Source organism: Argentina silus (assembly GCF_951799395.1).
Source record: "Argentina silus genome assembly, chromosome: X".
In the NCBI taxonomy this organism is placed as follows: Eukaryota; Metazoa; Chordata; class Actinopteri; order Argentiniformes; family Argentinidae; genus Argentina; species Argentina silus.
In genome coordinates, this window is record NC_139653.1 from 38,899,965 (window position 1) to 38,914,961 (window position 14,997).

The window sequence follows — 14,997 nt, forward strand, 5'->3', positions numbered from 1 at the left end:
ATCATGTGCATGAGAGCGACTGGGCCAGGCTGGGGTCAGCATCACAAAGACAGAGATTTCTGTGGGGCTGGGTAAGAAAAACCCTTCAGTATCCCAGGATCTATTGGGTCATGTGCTCCTCAGCTGAGAGACGGCTTAGGGTTCCCATGGTAATAAGGTAATAAGTACAACGTAAGGTAACCCTGCATTAACGACCTAACTATTTCATCTAGTTACAGGAAAGGTTGATAAAAAATATCTCCACAAACTAACAACATAGAGTGATTATATTAAACATAAATTATCTTATACTCAGCTATGAATGAACATATATAAATGTTATAATTTATGTTTGAAAATGCACTCAATATTTTTCCTTTTCACTCATAACAATGCACTCAGTGTATTAGAAATGCATGCACTAATAATGCATGGCGGTTGTGACATCAAGAGGGGAAGCTGTGCATTGCAGTCAGTGGTTTGCTAGATAGATAGAATAAGCTATAAAACATAGAGAAGCCTTGCTTGTGATTGAAATATACAATATTCTTGAGAAGATCAGTAATGTAGGCAGATAACATTTTATTTTTATTTTGAATAATTATCCTTCCCATTGAAGTGTAGTCTTGGTAGTGATATGAAGATGACACCAAATGACAGTGTCATGTTATGTTTATGGAGCAACCAATTAGGACACAGATATGTCTGTTAAAACAAGTCAATCTTTGACTGAAATAAACCACTAAAACAACTTTTACTGTGATTGTGAAAAATGTTTGAATTCATTTCAGCAAGGAGTAGCTTGGGCAACTGATTAATGTCACAATTTCTGTTCAAGAGTATGTTTATATATATATTTTTAAATTTAAAATAAAATAAAACAAATAATAAAAATAAAATAATAATAAAGGTTTTAATTTCTATGTGTTACATGTTTATACATTTCATATGTTATGTGCATTTTATATCATGGGATGCCATCAAATTTCCAAATGTTATCTTTAATTTTATCTTTATCAAATTTGATAAAGTATAATCTAATCTCATGATTATGGAAGTCAATGTCGTCAACCAATCTGGAGGCAGCGTCTTGGGTGAAGGCGGTGAGATGGTATTATTGCACACCATTGTTCCTGGTCAAGTGTGTAGATTGATCTTCATCTAAAACACAGGGATAAATGCTGTCAATGGTTTTTGTACCTTTACATTCTCAGGAATGCTCTTTTTACACAACAAACACAAGAAATCTGAGAGTTTTTTTCAAGCATTTTGACCCTTTTCACACTAGCTGGGCCAAGCTGAAATGTACTGTGCTGTCCTGGCTATATATCCACCTTAGTTGCAATAACAATGCTGAGAAGGACAACTACCTTGGTTTCTCAATGTCCTCTATAAACTCCGGGAGATGGACGTTGAGTGTTTCGGGAAGGAGCATAGCCACTAGACCAGACCCAATGGACACTAAGCAAAATATCCCTGAAGGCAAGTAGCTCCACACGTCCTCCAATAGGATGACGAGGGGGGCAATGGACACGCCCAACCGTGCCACGAATGAGGTGAAGCCTATGCCATTCTGCCTGAGAGACCAAAGGAACAAGTCCTGAGATAGATTATAAGTTTCTGTAGACATGAAAAAACATTTACTACATGGAAAGTGAGGTACTGTATAGGTTAATTGGTCACTGACCGAACTACTGTTGGGTAGAGTTCAGTTGTGTAGAGGAACATTATTGTGAAAGAGGCTTCTGATAGGCCTTTTCCACAAGTAGCCACAATGGTGCGAAGGACCCACAAACCTGATTAAAATTAAAAACATGGCTAATTGAATCCAAGGCCCAACCACTGGCCCATACTGCCAAAAGCTCAAAATGCAAGAGAACAAAGTACATTTTATACATATTACATACTACCAATAGACTTACAAAGCAATGTAGTCAAATCCTGGGACTCAACTAAAACATTCCACTATTTCCGGTTCCAATGTAAAATCTGCAGTAATTTTTCCCATAGAGAATTTTTACCAACGCAAACATAAGCTCTGTGCAAGTTGTATGTAAAATGCATGTGTACAGTTTTCTGACTATAAGGTGAGATGACCATTAGGAAATATTTCAGTCCCTGTTTATAACACTGACATTAGCTACTAGCTAGTCCAGTCACAAGCTTCTTCACGTCAACCCCAAGTTTCATCCAGAGGCCGCAGCCACTTCAGCCAGCTACTTAGCGTGTCGGTTTTACATTGGAACTAAGGTGGCAGAATGTTTGTGCTGAATTCCAGGATTTTTACATCACGCTTTGCAACTCTTTAAAGCTAGAATGAGTGACATGTAGTCAAGTAAACAAAAGCGTCTGAAGATCTCGCGTGATTAAAGATACAATGCACAATTTCAACATTTTCCAGTAGCAAAATAATGCATATCTTTTACAATATGATAACAGAATATTGCTACAAATGTATTTAGTAATGTATAATAATAGGTATTTGAACACACATTTCACAATTCTCATTAATGCCTTTGTTGTCAGAATAACGAAAGACTTTCAAGTGTGATAGTTCTAGGGGACAACAATACCAAGGAAGCTCTCAAGCAATTATCAGCCTTTTGTCGTAATCTATGGGTGATTTGGAGGTCATAATTTTCTCGTTAACTTGTAAGAATTAATTGTTTAGGCACCACTTTGGGTTTCTTGTCTAGAAACCTAAATTGCAAGGTGAAAAATAAGGCTAACAAATTTCACATTTTCCTAAATATTGTTTTTGATCTACTGACAGCCATAAATGCTACAGTGTTTCCAAAAGTGAAATGGGTTTATGGATCGTATTCATATAATGAATGAAAATTGTAATTATTTCATATATATATCAGAAACCAAAATATAAACTTAGTTTAAAAAATATTGTAATTGTAAACAAACACTTAATTTTTATATAATAAAATAATACTTCAATTTTTATCTCATAGATGGTCAGCCTTTGTATCCATAGCTCCGAGATTGGTTACATTTCTCCAGCTACCAAAAAAAAGTGGCGTGGTGATTGCCACCAGTGTTACGGTAATGCAATTGAATAATCATAATAAATGTATAACAAACAAATACCTTTTGGTACAAACATGTTGATAAGGATACAGACTCCAGTCAAAATCAGTGTCCACACCTGTCCAGGTTTACGACCAATTTTATTCAAGAAGTAATAAACCATAATCTTTCCTGGCATCTCAATGGTGGCAAAGATGAACTGTGTGAGGTAGATGTTCAGACCAAACCCAATGATGTTCAGACTGATCCCATAATATGTAAACGCTACTCCATACCTACAGATGAAGAGTTGCATAAGAAGTGAAGTTCCATATAATGTATAATACCAGCGTAATTTTAGTCAACATGAATGCCATTTGAAATACGTGCGTTTCGCTATATGAAGGACAATATGGAATGCATTTACACATATAATGTAATTCAATATAATGCAAGATCAACATTTCTGAATAAAATAAATATCTAATTTAATGATATGATATGGTATGATATAGAGGATTATGGGGCAAATGCTGTATATCTGGTATATATATATATTTGTCCAAAGACAATAACAATATGTATTTTGACCAAATGCTGTATATCTGGTATACACTCACCAGCCACTTTATTAGGTACACCTTGCTAATACCGGGTTGGACCCCTTTTGCCTTCAGAACTGCGTTAATTCTTTGTGGCATAGATTCAACAAGGTGGCATAGCTTCAATTTGTCAGCTGCACATCCATGATGCGAATCTCCTGTTCCACCACATCCCAAAGGTGCTCTATTGGGTTGAGATCTGGTGACTGTGGAAGCCATTGGAGTACAGTGAACTCATTGTCATGTTCAAAAAAACAGTTTGAGATGATGTGAGCTTTGTGACATGGCGCGTTATCCTGCTGGAAGTAGCCATCAGAAGATGGGTACATTGTGGTCATAAAGGGTCAGCAACAATACTCAGGTAGGCTGTGGCGTTTAAACGATGCTCAATTGGCACTAAGGGGCCCAAAGTGTGGCAAGAAAATATCCCCCACACCATTAGATATTTGCGTTAACGAGCAGTTGAACAGGTGTACCTAATAAAGTGGCCGGTGAGTGTATATATATTTGTCCAAAGAGACAGCACAGCTTTGCTCGGACCGTGTTCAACAAAATCTGACTAGATTTATAAATCTGGTAAATATAAATATTGTGGAGTGTCGTTTGCCCCATAATCCTCTTAGTGTTTTGTTTCTTGTCAGATACAATAAATATTGCAAAGTGTACATCTCAGATGTATGTAATCCAGATTTTATATTTGAATTTAAAAATTGTTTGCACTACAGATAACAATACATAACAATAACAATATGTATATATATATATTGCTTAATATTTATTTTTAACTAAAATATTTAGATATCATTTAAATATTTATTTCGAAACACAGATTTAAGATTTAGCGTAAATATTTAGAAGGCTTTATCAATTAAAGAAACAAAAATTATACACACCTGTAAGAAAAGATGAATCAACTTTACAAACAGCACCCCATAATCCTCTTGGTGCTTCTGTTATAGTAACTCCTTTCCCATAACTTAATTCCACCCCCTGACATGTGGACACTTACCACACTATCCCTGTACAAATGGAAAGTTTCCTAATATTTGAAGTCTTCAAAAGATCCCAAATAGTGTACTTCTTATTCCCCTTTTCAACTCTTACTGCACCCGCAAGAGTCTGTGGGCAAGCAGAAAAAAACATGTAAGCACGGTTTTTGCTGAAACTATGGTACATTTCTATAGCAAATAAAGAGAGAACATTCCACATAGGACAGGACAAAGAAGCCAAAAGTGAGTTATGAAAAACAATTATAAATGTTCCATAAGAAAACAGATTGCACCACAGTACTAATTACAATGAGCTCACCACCAATATTGTAGCAACCCGAGAACTATCTTTAGAAATGGGAGGGGAAACCAAGCCGTGACGAGGTATAAGAACCGGGTGAATGATATTGGTGGCGAACAGCCAGGAAGTGTAAATGATTTGCATATGAGGGATGGAACCTAAATTTGAATGGTATAAACATGGTGGAATGGGAGAAAGCGGGAACTGCTTCGTGAACCAGTTCGGCTTTTTTTACTTGTAATAAAAGTCTCTGAATAAACCATCAGCTCTAGTCTGGCATTTTATTTCAAAGTATTTTAACTTGGAATTCCACCACAAAACAATAGAATAAACCTTTATGGCATCTCCCAATTCATTTTGTTTGCTCAAATGCGGATTTTGTGTATTCAGTCAAGGTTTAAGTAAATTAATATGTAATGACTACATGTAGCCAAAACTGATGAAGAATAACTTTATTTCAAAGGGGTGCCTCAACTGAGTACTGCACACCCACAAACATTATTACATTTAATATAGGTATTCATTTAAATTGAAACCACTAGCATCTCGCTAACAGAGTGGCACCAGTTGTTCTGTGTTGCTATGGAGATTAAGGGCGGGAAAGGGGGGCTGACCCCTGGACCATTAGTTAATCATTTTTTGACTACATCCTGAAATTTGGCTGATTGAGGAAGTGCACTAGCGTTTTCTGAACAGCTTCTGAAGTGGCTAATCAAGTCAGATTGAAAACTGTGAGTCATGTGATGCCTGTGTCGTGTCAGTATGTGTTCCCTGTTAATACACTGCACATATCTGTACATACTGTACATATCTGTTTATACTGTTCATACTGCATTCTATATTTATTCTGCTTATAATGTTACTGTTAATACATATACTGCTTATACTGCACTACTTATACTTATACTTATACTGCACTACTTATACTGCTCATATACTGCACTACCTGTATATATTGTTCACACTGCACTTTTCTGCTTTTTTTGCACTTCTGGTTAGACACTAACTGCATTTCGTTGTCTCTGTACTTGTACTCTGCACAATGACAATAAAGTTGAATCTAATCTAATCTAATCTAATTTTTGTAGTCCGGTTCCAATTGAGGCACAGACAACACTGAAGCAACCCAAGTAAAAACATTTAAGGGATAAATCTTCAGACAGTAGTAGCCTGGTGACTATGAGACTAGAGTCTGGCATCTTGATATTATCATTAGGGGAATATAATCACTGTAGCTTACAACCAACCATAAGGGGACTGTCAAGGAGTGTCCCAGCAAGTGACAGTGAAGAACAACTATTCTTCTGAGTGAAATAAGCGTAAACATATTACTGTACCTCTGGTGTGATGTCTGCCATAGCCTTAGATCTGTTGTTCATTTTGGCGCATTTCTTGAGGTACACATGAGCCTTTTCCACATTCCCATTGACCAAGAGCCACCTGGCAGACTCTGGAAGCCACCTGCAATCACACAAATGACATTGTCTTAATATGTCTTAATATGTCTTAATATGTCTTAATATCATCAGTGACGTGGGATGCCCTGGGTGGAACTAATACTTTACGTTTTATTAAGTGTTTTTTTTTTTTTTTTCAATTTGAGTGCTACATTTGTTTTCATCATTTTGTATCATAACAGCTTTTATTTACACCTATTTTGTACCTATTTTTCGTCTGGCCTTTCTTTAACAAATCAGAAACATTTTATTGACATGCACAATGAGTTGACATCAACAAGTGCACAGGTACTTTAAAGGGCATGTTGCACCAACAAAGAAATGCATATGAACTAATTGCACCCCAAGAAGACATTAGAGAATACAAACTCTTAAAATAGTCTCATAGTAAGGTCATTGTTGTTTTAAAAACACGGTTTTCCTCATACTGTATTAACCCTTCCCAGCCTGCCCCATGTGCCAGCTACAGAGTCTATGCTAGCTAAGTATTTTAAGATAAGTAAATGTCCATGCAGTCAGCTATAGATTTTTGAGTGCAAGTCTGGACTGCTTAATTATGACTGCATTAACATGTCATGAAGTTGCTAGATTCATCATACAGACAGTGGATATCCTTGGAGCTATTAGTGGCTAAAATGTGAAATCAGTTTTTACCACCAGGTAACTACAGAAAGGAGCAGAGGGGAAGTCACTGTTACTATCAGCCATCTCCAGTCATTCACAAAGTATGCAATCCCGGATAGTAGCCAGTTTCCAAGTGTCCAATCCAGGCTAACAATCACTCCTGCAAAGGTCCTGTGTTCAATTCCAAACCATTCCACACCTGCAGAAATGTCAGGAAAGGGATATGATTGAAATATGAGTCATATGAAGCTAATGTGCTTTAAACTAGATTATTAACATTTTATGAATGCGTTTATAAGTTCATTAATTTTAAATGTATTTTAATAAAATAATGTATTGTGCAATACAGTATTAAACACACAATACAATACAAAGAAGAGTAAGGACAAAACTCACTGAGTACAATGGAGATGATGCTTATTCCAGAAAGTGCCATTCCAGTGAAGAATCTCAAAATCGCAAACATCACATAAGAGGTGGAGAAAGCACTTGAAAAGCCAAACACCAAAGCTGACAGATAAGTCACCATCAGCATGTTCCTCCGGCCAAACCTGGTCATAAGAACTGATCAGTAACTTTAATTAAAGTGGGTATACATAAATCATTCAATACACCTTCATTAATGTTGTAGTAACATACTGTGACACTTTACTGTGGCCCTCCTAATGTATTCATCCAGAATGCCTTTTTAACAGCAACTGGCATACACTTTATGAACAACAGCATGACGAGATGTTATAAAGCTTGTTATAAAGAATGCTATAAAATGACCGGCATCTGTTAATGTGCTCTTCTGTCAACTGCTGCTACAACACAGACTACAAGACAACTATACATGTGCTATAACAATTCCACTATACAGCACATCAAGTACAGTTTATTGATATTGAAGTGACAGCCTATGCACAGTGTGTAATTGATGTAATTGAGGCACCGAAATGTAGAAATTGTGCAGGGGTGAACATATTTTAAGGCACTATCATAAGTTAAGTGTCAAAATAGTGAACTATCCCTTTAACCAAAGGGTCATAAATAATTGCGTACTTCTGGGATTTTTCTAAATGTCACCAGTTCTAAATGTCACATTTTACTCTCTCCCATACAAATGACATTCAAACTTAATTTAGATAATAAATGTTTAACAATGTCTGTCTATGGAATAATGTGCAACAGAGGTAGTTACAGTAGATGACTACACTTGCATGATGAGTAACCTTACTCATGTTAGATCACGTGAGCTAATGTCTAGGCCTCAGTTCAGCAGGCTAAAAGTCTTGTTGCTACACATTACACAAGCTAGTTTGATCTTTGAACTACTTCTGTTACTCATGTCAATGTACTACTACTACTACTAATAATAATAAACTTTTATTTATATAACACCTTTCATACATAAGAATGCAGCTCAAAGTGCTGTACAACACTGCGCAAAAGAAAGAAAAAAGGAACAGATTGAAAAAACGAGAACAACCAAAACATCAGCAAAGTGCTGTACAGTACAGTGCAAGAGCAGATTAAAAACAAAAACATAATTAATCAATACAATAAAAGCAGCATCACTCAATTTAGTCGCATAGATAGTTGATCAATACAATAAAATCAGCAGAGATAGCAGCATAGATAAAATGCTAATTGAAAGCTAAATTGAAGAGATAGGGTTAGGGTTAGGGTTAGGCCCATTTAGTGCTTTAAATGCGAGTAGAAGGACTTTGAAGTCAATTCTAAACGATACAGGGAGCCAGTGCAGAGCAGTTAAGACTGGAGTGATATGCTCTCTCCAGTTAATTTTTGTCAGTAGCCTAGCAGCAGAGTTTTGAATTAGTTGGAGCCTGTCTATAGATTTCTTGGGGAGGCTAGTTAAAAGTGCATTACAGTAGTCAAGTCTACTTCAAATAAAAGCATGAATCAGTTTTTCAGCATCCTGCTGAGTTAAAAACGGGCAATGTTTCTCAGATGAAAAAAGGCCATCTTGGTCACCTTGCTAATGTGGTAATTAAAACTCAGATCAGGGTCTAAGATAACACCAAGACTTATAACCTCTAACTTAATCAAGGGCGGTAGATTCCCAAGGCTGTTTAAAAGCATAGCCCGTTTGTCTTTGGTGCCAAGTAAGGGGATTTCAGTTTTGTCCTCATTTAGCTTTAAAAAGTTATTGTTTAATCATTTATTGACAGCTGATAGACAGCTAGTGAGACAAGTAGCATTAGTATCATTTGGTTCAACAGAGATGTGTAATTGAGTATCATCCGCATAGCTACGGAAGTTTACATTGTATGCTCTGATAATGTCGCCAAGCGGTAGCATATACAGTGAGAAAAGTAAGGGACCAAGGCAACTTCCTTGTGCAACACCAAAACGTATTTGTAATATGTCATCCAATTGTTCAAAGCATGTTTTTAAAATACATTTGAGACATAAACAGATTTAAATATTCTCTACTAAAGTAATTTTGTACAGTAGTTGGCAAAATTCTACTGGAAATACCCCCCCCCCCCCTTTGCAACCCTAATTATGGACATACAGTCTGTTACCTGTAATCACCATTGTAAAGTCACAAATATGCTGACTAAGTTTTTGTGAAGTATGTGTTTTGTAGAGTCCAAACCTGTCACTGAGGAATCCAAATAAAGGAGCTCCACACATGACTCCAATGAAGAAAATAGTGGCTGTTGCTTTGTTCATCCCTTTCTTACTACACACAAGGTCCCACTGTAAAGAAAACAATATAACTATCATCATTCACCTCTGGTATTTGCAAACATGTGGATGTGACAACAGCAAAGAGAACATTTGCTTTGTAACAAGTGTATGAATTTAAGTAAAGTGCTTAAGATGCAGATGGGGCATATGTGCCATGGTGATACAAATCATCAAAACATAAAAGCTCATAAAATCTGTGATCCGTATTTAATCACCTAAATTGGACATTGTCGATGTCAGATGCTTCCATCTTTGGCACAAAAGAGACAAATAGGTTGGCGGAGTGAGACATACAGTACCGTTGTTGCCAGAGTAGAAGAGAAGGTGCTGTTGTCATACACCCATCCATTCTGACACTGAGCTGTTGGCAGGTCAGTCATATTGAAGGAGTTGGACAGCAGGTGATACTGGGGCTCAAGAAAAATCATACAGGAGCTCGGAGCCCCATCTTCCTGTATTGGAATACTGACAGTCAGTCTCTGCTCCTGGGTCAGATTCCCAAAGAGACCTCCATCATCCAGGGTGCTGAAATCACAATGGTGAGCAGGTACACCTGCAACAAAATTATTCAGTAGGAAGTGAAATGGCAAGGTCATCCTAGAGATAGACTGGATCAGGACGATCATGATTTGGAATTTCCCAAATCCATTAATTTCCAAGAGAACTTCTTCAAACTTCATTTTGAGGTTTCTGCGGCTGCTAGAAAAATCTAAGCTTGTCTCTACTCAACACAGGTTGTTTTGTAGGGAACTTGTTAGACAAGGACACATTTACCAGCATGTGTTAACCATTACTCACTCTAAAGCAAAAATGTCCATAAATACATACATACAACCACATGGATGCAGCTGGCTCAAGGACAACTTCATGAGTTACTTCTCTCCACAGTCCATTAGGAACTGCCTCACAGACAGAGAGGCCCTGTTTTAGGAGTTATAATAGGTGACCATTTCAGTAAACAAGTATATCATTCACACTGGTAAGGTAAGTAATTAGTGGGGTAGTTCATGGAGATCAATAATTATAGCAGCATTAACATGGAAGTAAAATACTGAAACGGGAGACATGCTACTGAGCGTCCTACCGATGTCCGTGGAGATGGCAGACAGAGTCGACATCCTTGACCTCATCAATGAGATGTCCCTACCACAGCTGGAGATGGCCGACAGGGTCGACATCCTTGACCTCATCAATGAGATGTCCCTACCACAGCTGGAGATGCCAGTACTGGACGCGGAGGTGATGGATCTGATTATCAACTCAACACCCCTAGACCCCTGAATGATAAGTTGATTCAAATATAAATATAAGTTGATATCAAATATAACAGTGGGACCAGTGTATGAGTATAAAAGCCCCACATCAGCATATCTGCAAAGGCCTCATCCTAATGATAACATGTAACCAATGAAAGTACTAAGTATACAAGAATATTGATGATTGATTGTGTAAACTTACTCAGGGATGATTACTGATATATGTTATTAAGATTACTGAAGTATGTTAGTAGTGAAGTAGTGTAGTGAGTTTTATTATTGCATAAGAGGAAATGTTGTGTATAGCATACGGAGTGAAGTATGTGAAGCACACACAAAAAAGATGTACTAATGTATCTTTAATAATGAAATGATAAGAATGATTAAGAATAACAAAAAGCACTTCCTTAAAAGCGACTTAGCTTTAGCCACGTAGCTTAGCAACCAGTTTCCTGTGAGGCTTGTAGAAAATTCTGCAGAGTCCTCAAGTGAACTTACTCAGAGCATGGTGTCCTCCATTGAACTCGGACCAGTCCAAGGGAGAACCCCGCATGGAAAGTATCTACGGAGCTCACTCAGGTTAATTCCTGGCCACTGGGTCCTCTCCAAATTCATATTCAAGTAAGAACAGACAGAGTAGGGAAAGTGGTTGGAGTTTTTATTCTTTTCTACTTTTTACATTTTTACAATTTTTAACTTTTTTATTATACTGTCTGTAACCCTTTTTGACATTTTTGCTATGCTGTAACGCTTTAAGCCTGAATAAAGATCTAACCTGCAATTAAAGCAACAGTTTTTCTAAATTTAATTAAGTACTTTTTTAGTCACCTAAGGTTGTCTACCCTCCTTGCTATGTAATATATTAGACTTATAACGCATTATAGGATCTGAATGGTTATTCTAGCCCCTGAGATCTATTATCTCCTTTGGTTAAAAGTATACTTACCGATAAATAATTTATCCGTGACCACAACAACCTGCACTCGGTAAGATGAGAGCTGTCGTTAATTATAGGGGCTTATAGGGCCACCCATGACTCCCACACGGACATTGACTCATATGCCTCCTCTGTTCTGGACTACATCAATTCCAACATCAACAGTGTCACCACACTCAAACGGATTACCACTTTCCCTAATCAGAAGCCATGTATGAACAGTGAGGTTGTCGTGGAATTTAAGTAATGGTATTGTTAAATGAAAATACCGTTAACCAGAGCTGTTGATTCATCCAAAATACTTTATTCACAGAGAACAAAGCCGTGTCAGGTTTGCAAAGTTGACCCTGAGTTTTCGTCTGTCACCTGTTTTTATAGACTCTAATACAGGTCAACGCCTTCTATTCAACGTACCTCTGTTCCTGTCATGAAGGTGGGCTCCCCCACCTGCCCTGGCGTCTCTTCGTCTACCTAAATCTTGATGACCCTGGCTGATTTCAAAAACCTTTTGTTCTGTCTGTTTACACTTTGTTTATGACTTATTTACCTACTTGTAACTTTTTAATTGCTCTATCCTTCACCTATATCAAGCCCTCAATCTGACCTCACCCCTATTGCCTGCATTCTCCAAATATTCTAGGGCCATCTGTTTGTACCTGTGACCTTTTCCCCTAGGTGTGGGATCATAATATGCCCTTATATGTCTTTAAATTTACCATAAGGTCCGACTCCTGCTGAAGGCACGTGACATTGCCTTCAGATCAGGTGATGCTCAGGCCTATAGCTCATCAAAGTCAAAGTCAGAGTCAAAGTGGCTTTAATGTCAATTGTTCACATGTCAAGACATACAAAGGAATCGAGAGGACGTTTCTCACTCTCCCACGGTGAGACAGATAAAGTGCACAGGCACAACAGATAAGACAAGACATACTAAAAGTAAAACATTCATCCAGGGCTAACCTGCAGAGGGGCATCAAAAAGGCCAAGCACAACCACAAGCTAAGGATCGAGGATCACTTCAAGAACAACTCTGACCCCCGACGCATGTGGCAAGGCATCCAGGCCATCACAGACTATAAACCCACTAACACCCCCCCCCCTCCATCGACGCCTCCTTGCCTGATGAGCTGAACCACGTCTATGGCCGTTTTGACAGGGACAACAAGGAGGTGGCCATCAAGCCTGTGCTCCCTGCAGATCGCCAGCCCCTCACTCTCTCTCCCACCGACGTGTGTGCGGCACTGAGCAGGACTAATGCACGCAAGGCTGCTGGTCCTGATGGCATCCCCGGACGCATCCTCAGGGCCTGTGCTGTGCAGCTGACTGAGGTTAGGACTGACATATTCAACCTGTCCCTAGTCCAAGCAGCTGTCACCGCGTGCTTCAAAACCACCTCCATCGTGCTGGTGCCAAAACATTCCACTGCAACGAGCCTTAATGACTTCCGCTCAGTTGCACTCACGCCTATCATCATGAAGTGCTTCGAGAGGCTGGTCCTAGCTCAATTCAAGACCTGTTTACCACCCACACTGGACCCCTTCCAATTCGCCTACCGTCACAACAGGAGTACAGAGGATGCCATCTCAACGGCACTTCACTCCACCCTGTCTCACCTTGACAATAGCAACACCTATGTGAGAATGCTGTTCATTGACTTCAGTTCAGCTTTCAACACCATCATCCCCTCCAAACTGATCACCAAACTCAGTGAACTGGGCATCAATTCCTCCCTCTGCAACTGGATTCTGGGCTTCCTAACCAACAGGCCGCAGTCTGTTAGGCTACATAACCACACCTCCTCAACCCTCACCCTGAACAGCCTGTTCCACAAGGCTGTGTGCTGAGCTGAGCTGAGCCCCCTCCTTTACTCCCTCTTCACCTACGACTGCACACCTGTACATGGCTCAAACACCATTGTTAAGTTCGCAGACGACACAACAGTGATTGGTCTCATCAGCAACAACGATGAGTCGGCCTACAGGGAGGAGGTCCAGCACCTAACAGTGTGGTGTAATGACAACAACCTGGCTCTCAACACCAGGAAGACCAAAGAGCTCATTGTGGACTTCAGGAAGTCAAAAGCTGGCACACACACCCCCATCCTCATCAATGGGACTGAGGTGGAGCGAGTCACCAGCTTCAAGTTTCTGGGTGGATCTCTCCTGGACCCTCAACACCTCTACCCTGATCAAGAAGGCTCACCAGCGTCTCTTCTTCATGAGGAAACTAAAGAAGGTCCATCTGTCTCCTCAGATCCTGGTGAACGTCTACCGCTGCACCATCGAGAGCATCCTCACCAACTGTGTCACAGTATGGTATGGCAACTGCTCTGCCTCTGACCGGAAAGCACTGCAGAGGGTGGTGAAAACTGCCCAACTCATCACTGGTTCCTCACTCCCCTCCATTGAGGCTGTCCAGGGCAAACGATGCTTGCATAAGGCACGCAGCATCATCAAGGACATTTCTCACCCCAACCACAGACTGTTCACCCCACTCCCCTCTGGGAGGCGCTACAGGTCTCTCCGCACCCGAACCAGCAGGTTCAGTGGAAGCTTCTTCCCTGCGGCTGTCACCCTACTGAACTCTAACTCTGCACCTAGGTGACAACCTACTAACCCCCCCCCCCGGACAATTGCACTACTCTTACCCTATAGTATTACTATAAACTGTACATACTGCATCCTCACTTGTACACACTGCTCTTATACTACATACTACTGCTCTTCTGTACACATCTGTCTATACTGTTCATAATGCACATATCCTTATTTTTTTTAATGCTACTGTTAATACACTGCACACATCTGTACATACTGTACATATCTGTTTATACTGTTCATACTGCATTCCATATTTATTCTGTTTATTTACTTTGCTTTAATGTTACTGTTAATACATATATACTGCTTATACTGCACTGCCTATACAGCTCATATGCTGCTTATACTGTTCATACGGCATTCTATTTATTCTGCTTATAATGTTACTGCTAATACATATACTGCTACACTGCACTACTTATACTTATACTGCACTACTTATACTGCTCATATACTGCACTACCTGTATATATTGTTCACACTGCACTTTTCTGCTTTTTGCACTTCTGGTTAGATGCTAACTGCATTTCCTTG

At 39.1% G+C, this 14,997-nt stretch overlaps 1 protein-coding gene across 1 annotated transcript; it reads right to left on the reverse strand.

Annotated features, from left to right (window-relative positions):
- Positions 1-1,345: 1,345 nt before the first annotated feature.
- LOC310823199 (solute carrier family 22 member 7-like) lies at positions 1,346-10,350 on the reverse strand (the record flags this gene model as incomplete). Its single annotated transcript, XM_083695962.1, has 9 exons — positions 1,346-1,552; positions 1,663-1,775; positions 3,079-3,293; positions 4,609-4,718; positions 6,227-6,350; positions 7,001-7,169; positions 7,367-7,521; positions 9,576-9,679; positions 9,970-10,350. The coding sequence occupies 9 exons, from the start codon at positions 10,348-10,350 to the stop codon at positions 1,346-1,348; spliced, it is 1,578 nt and encodes a 525-aa protein (XP_083552088.1).
- Between the last annotated feature and the right edge of the window lie 4,647 nt (positions 10,351-14,997).